Below are 3,942 nucleotides of genomic sequence, written 5' to 3' on the forward strand. Positions count from 1 at the left end.
TCAGTTTTTTATTTGTTAAAAAAGTTTGAAATATCCAATAAATTTCGTTCTACTTCATGATTGTGTCCCACTTGTTGTTGATTCTTCACAAAAAATTACAGTTTTATATCTTTATGTTTGAAGCCTGAAATGTGGCAAAAGGTTGCAAAGTTCAAGGGGGCCGAATACTTTCGCAAGGCACTGTATATGTATAAGACAGATTTCAAAATCAAGCTTCACTAACTGAAGCGCATATTTTCCCATGCAGGTCTAGTGGTATTAGAGGTGGCTAGAGGTATAGATTCTTCCAGAACTTGGGTGAATTGACACCAGGGCTGGATAATCTCCTGAGCTGATACTATTTTAGAAAGAAAAATCTTTATGATTTAATCAGATACATCAGATAAATAGCAATGTTTCATAAAGTGCTTCTCAGAACTTCTGTAAGCAGGCAGCAGTATTTTGTTATGAAAATAAAATATCTCAACTAGGGTGTGCGATATGTATCATCTGTGATAAAATCTTAACTGCTGTTTAAATGATGTGTGAACTGACATTATCAAGTATGTCGCCCACTTTACAAAAACTCGTCTTGACAGTCTACACCTACGCTGCCCCATGAGGTAGGACAGACTACTACGCCAGGCCAAGGTACCAGCGCACAAACATGCAGCAAGCATTAACAGAATCATTGTGTGATTTCAATGTTTTGTACTGTTTTACTTTAACGCTTCAGCTTTAAGTAAACAAATAGGACAATTCTTTCTTAAATTTGTTGGTTCCATTACTGTCTTTGGTAAGCAGTAACAATTAATATTCTATTAACAAGAGCAACTTGTACAATATAAGACAAGATCTAAATACATTTTTGAAGGATGCAGAGTATCATCTGCTTATCGTTAGAAAAAAATCCCAGAAAATATCCAGCTATCGTTTTTGTCAATACTGCACACCCCCAATCTTAACCTGTAAACAAATTTCCCTGTTAAAATATTGTGGATGGCCAAAAACTACATGCATAAAGCTAAACCTGCACACTGTTCAGTCAACTCTCATGGCTTCATATCTCCTAACCTGAAATCATGAAGACAAACTGCTCGGATCAGTGTGAACAGCCTTTTTCAGCCTACCCCTTGATTTAGGCACGTGACACATCTTACAGCCCTAATTGTACCATTTATAACCAGAGCAGACACATAACATTGAGCAAATATCCCTGTGAAAAGAAACCGATCAGCTTTGGGACTGGATCATTCATAATTCATCTGAAAGGTTCCACAGCCAACAATGCCAACCCCCCATGTATGCTCCTCTCCCTCCCCAAGCCGGCCTTACAGGAATGTTGTAGCGCTCCCTGATGTTGGAGCGGAGGATGCAGGACACCACGCAGCAGACGTCCAGGAGCGGCATGCAGCAGCACCAGCCATAGTAACTGGCCGTCTGACACTGCATGCAGGGGAAACACCAAAGAGCACAGCAACCTTAAGGGCAGAAGAAACTGTGATTAAAATAATGCTGTATTTTACACTGTTCATACAAAGAGCACTGTGCTTTACAGTCTTGACATTCAATTCTAGTCTCTTTTACAAGAAAATTATTAGTTCATCAGGCTTGCAACAACCTTCACCAGTAAGGATAAGGATTTTTACATCCGCGTCTTCTGAGTCTGCCGACTTTATGGAAGTGCAACACAAAACTGTAGGATAACCAAATTAAATTTCACAGTCTTTTTAATGTCCCACACTAAAGGAACAGCTTCTTTTCGGTGTATTTCTTCTGAGCTGTCATCTGATCAAGTAGGTTGGAAAAGAATAAGGTGATGAATGGCACAAAGAGGTGTTTGTTGGGTTGACTTACAGGTGCCCATATCTGAGCAGCAGTCGCAGAGGCCAGTGCTCCATGTCCCAGGGCCTAGGTTGGTGCTGGTCACGGTCACAATCCGGGTTGGCTGCTGCTGGACGGCCATGGCTGGAGGATGCAAAACATAACTGAAGAAACTGGGAAGGAGGGGTAATGAGGAGTTGCTATGTACACAGAAACAATCCCCTGATCAGAATTCATCAGGGGATTGTTGTTACCCAGAAACAGTCCCCTGATGAATTCTGATCAGGGCTTTTGCACACCGTCTGATAAATCCAGTGAAAATGTACAGGATGTGGTGCCTCTTGGTTATACCAGCCCACTCTATGACACTCTGCTGCTACAGTCCTTCTGTAGCTATTCCAGTTTCTCCACCTGGTGTTGTCAAACCTACTCTCCGTTAATTAGCTCCGCCTGCCAACTAGACAGGATTTGGAGGAAGCTGTTTTTCAAACTGTGCACGCTGGTACGTATGTTTTGCAAACAGTTTTAATGTCAAAGGCAAGCAGAAAACTTTTGTTTTCTTTTTTTGTGGTTTGTTGGCACAACAGAACTTACAGCCAGGAAAAGTCAGATACTGACCACAAGAGTGCACCCGTGGCTAAACCAGTTAGACAATAAATCAGTCAATAAATCCTGTAGAGATCCTCCCAAGAAGACTGGAGGCTGTTCCAACAGCATATTAATGGCCATAGATTGGAATAAGAAGTTCAGCAGCTGCATTTGATAGGTGTGGTTGACATCACAATTTATTTACTCTGTTTACAGTCAGACTATTTTCCAAAGAGATCTTTATACATGGTATTCTATTAGTGTCTTGATGTACATACAGGTGCAGCTCAATAAATTAGAATATCATGGAAAAGTCCATTTATTTCAGTAATTCAACTCAAATAGTGAAACTTCTGTCTTATATAAATTCAGTCCACACAGACTGAAGTAGTTTAAGCCGTTGGGTCTTTTAATTGTGATGATTTTGCTCACATTTAACAAAAACCCACCAATTCCCTATCTCAATAAATTAGAATATGGTGACATGCCACTCAGCTAGTCAACTCAAAACACCTGCAAAGGTGTCCTGAGCCTTCAAAATGGTCACTCAGTTTGGTTCACTAGGCTACACAATCATGGGGAAGACTGCTGATCTGTGTGGAAGAAAAAGATGCACAACCAACCGAGAGAACCGCAGCCTTGAGAGGCTTGTCAAGCAAAATCAATTCAAGAATTTGGGTGAACTTCACAAAGAATGGACTGAGGCTGGGGTCAAGGCATCAAGGGCCACCACACACCGCCGTGTCAAGGAATTTGGCTACAGTTGTCATATTCCTCTTGTCAAGCCACTCCTGAACCACAGATGACGTCAGAGGTGTCTTAGCTGGACTAAGGAGAAGAAGAACTGGACTGTTGCCCAGCGGTCCAAAGTCCTCTTTTCAGATAAGAGCAAGTTTTGTATTTCATTTGGAAACCAAGGTCCTAGAGTCTGGAGGAAGGGTGGAAAAGCTCATAGCACAAGTTGTTTGAAGTCCAGTGTTAAGTTTCCACAGTCTGTGATGGTTTGGGGTGAAATTGTCATCTGCTGATGTTGGTCCACTGTGTTTTTTGAAAACCAAAGTCACTGCACCCGTTTACCAAGACATTTTAGAGCACTTCATGCTTCCTTCTGCTGACCAGCTTTTAAAAAATGCCAATTTCATTTTCCAGCAGGATTTGATGCCTGCCCACACTGCCAAAAGCACCAAAAGTTGGTTAAATGACCATGGTGTTGGTGTGCTTGACTGGCCGGCAACCTCACCAGACCTGAATCCCACAGAGAATCTGTGGTATTGTCAAGAGGAAAATGAGAAACAAAATAATGCAGATGAGCTGAAGGCCATCGTCAAAGAAACCTGGTCTTCCATACCACCTCAGTAGTGCCACAGACTGATCACCTCCATGCCACGCCGAATTGAGGCAGTAATTAAAGCAAAAGAAGCCCCTACCAAGTATTGAGTACATATACAGTAAATGGACATACTTTCCAGAAGGCCAACAATTCACTAAAAATGGTTTTTATAGGTCTTATGAGGTATTCTAATTTATTGATAGTGAATTGGTGGGCTTTTA

General features: G+C 41.5%; 1 protein-coding gene across 1 annotated transcript in view; it reads right to left on the minus strand.

Annotated features, from left to right (window-relative positions):
- The window catches only part of ponzr1 (plac8 onzin related protein 1), an 11,301-nt gene that overhangs the window by 5,004 nt on the left and 2,355 nt on the right, over positions 1 to 3,942 (minus strand). Inside the window, exons 2-3 of the mRNA XM_020611347.1 lie at positions 1,837 to 1,947; positions 1,315 to 1,460 (exon numbers count right to left, since the gene is read on the minus strand). Of these exons, the coding sequence (XP_020467003.1) occupies positions 1,315 to 1,460; positions 1,837 to 1,945 (255 nt within the window). The 5' untranslated portion in view covers positions 1,946 to 1,947. The remainder of the gene's footprint in view (positions 1 to 1,314; positions 1,461 to 1,836; positions 1,948 to 3,942) is intronic.

This window comes from Monopterus albus, unplaced genomic scaffold (assembly GCF_001952655.1).
Source record: "Monopterus albus unplaced genomic scaffold, M_albus_1.0 scaffold112.1, whole genome shotgun sequence".
Taxonomy (NCBI): domain Eukaryota; kingdom Metazoa; phylum Chordata; class Actinopteri; order Synbranchiformes; family Synbranchidae; genus Monopterus; species Monopterus albus.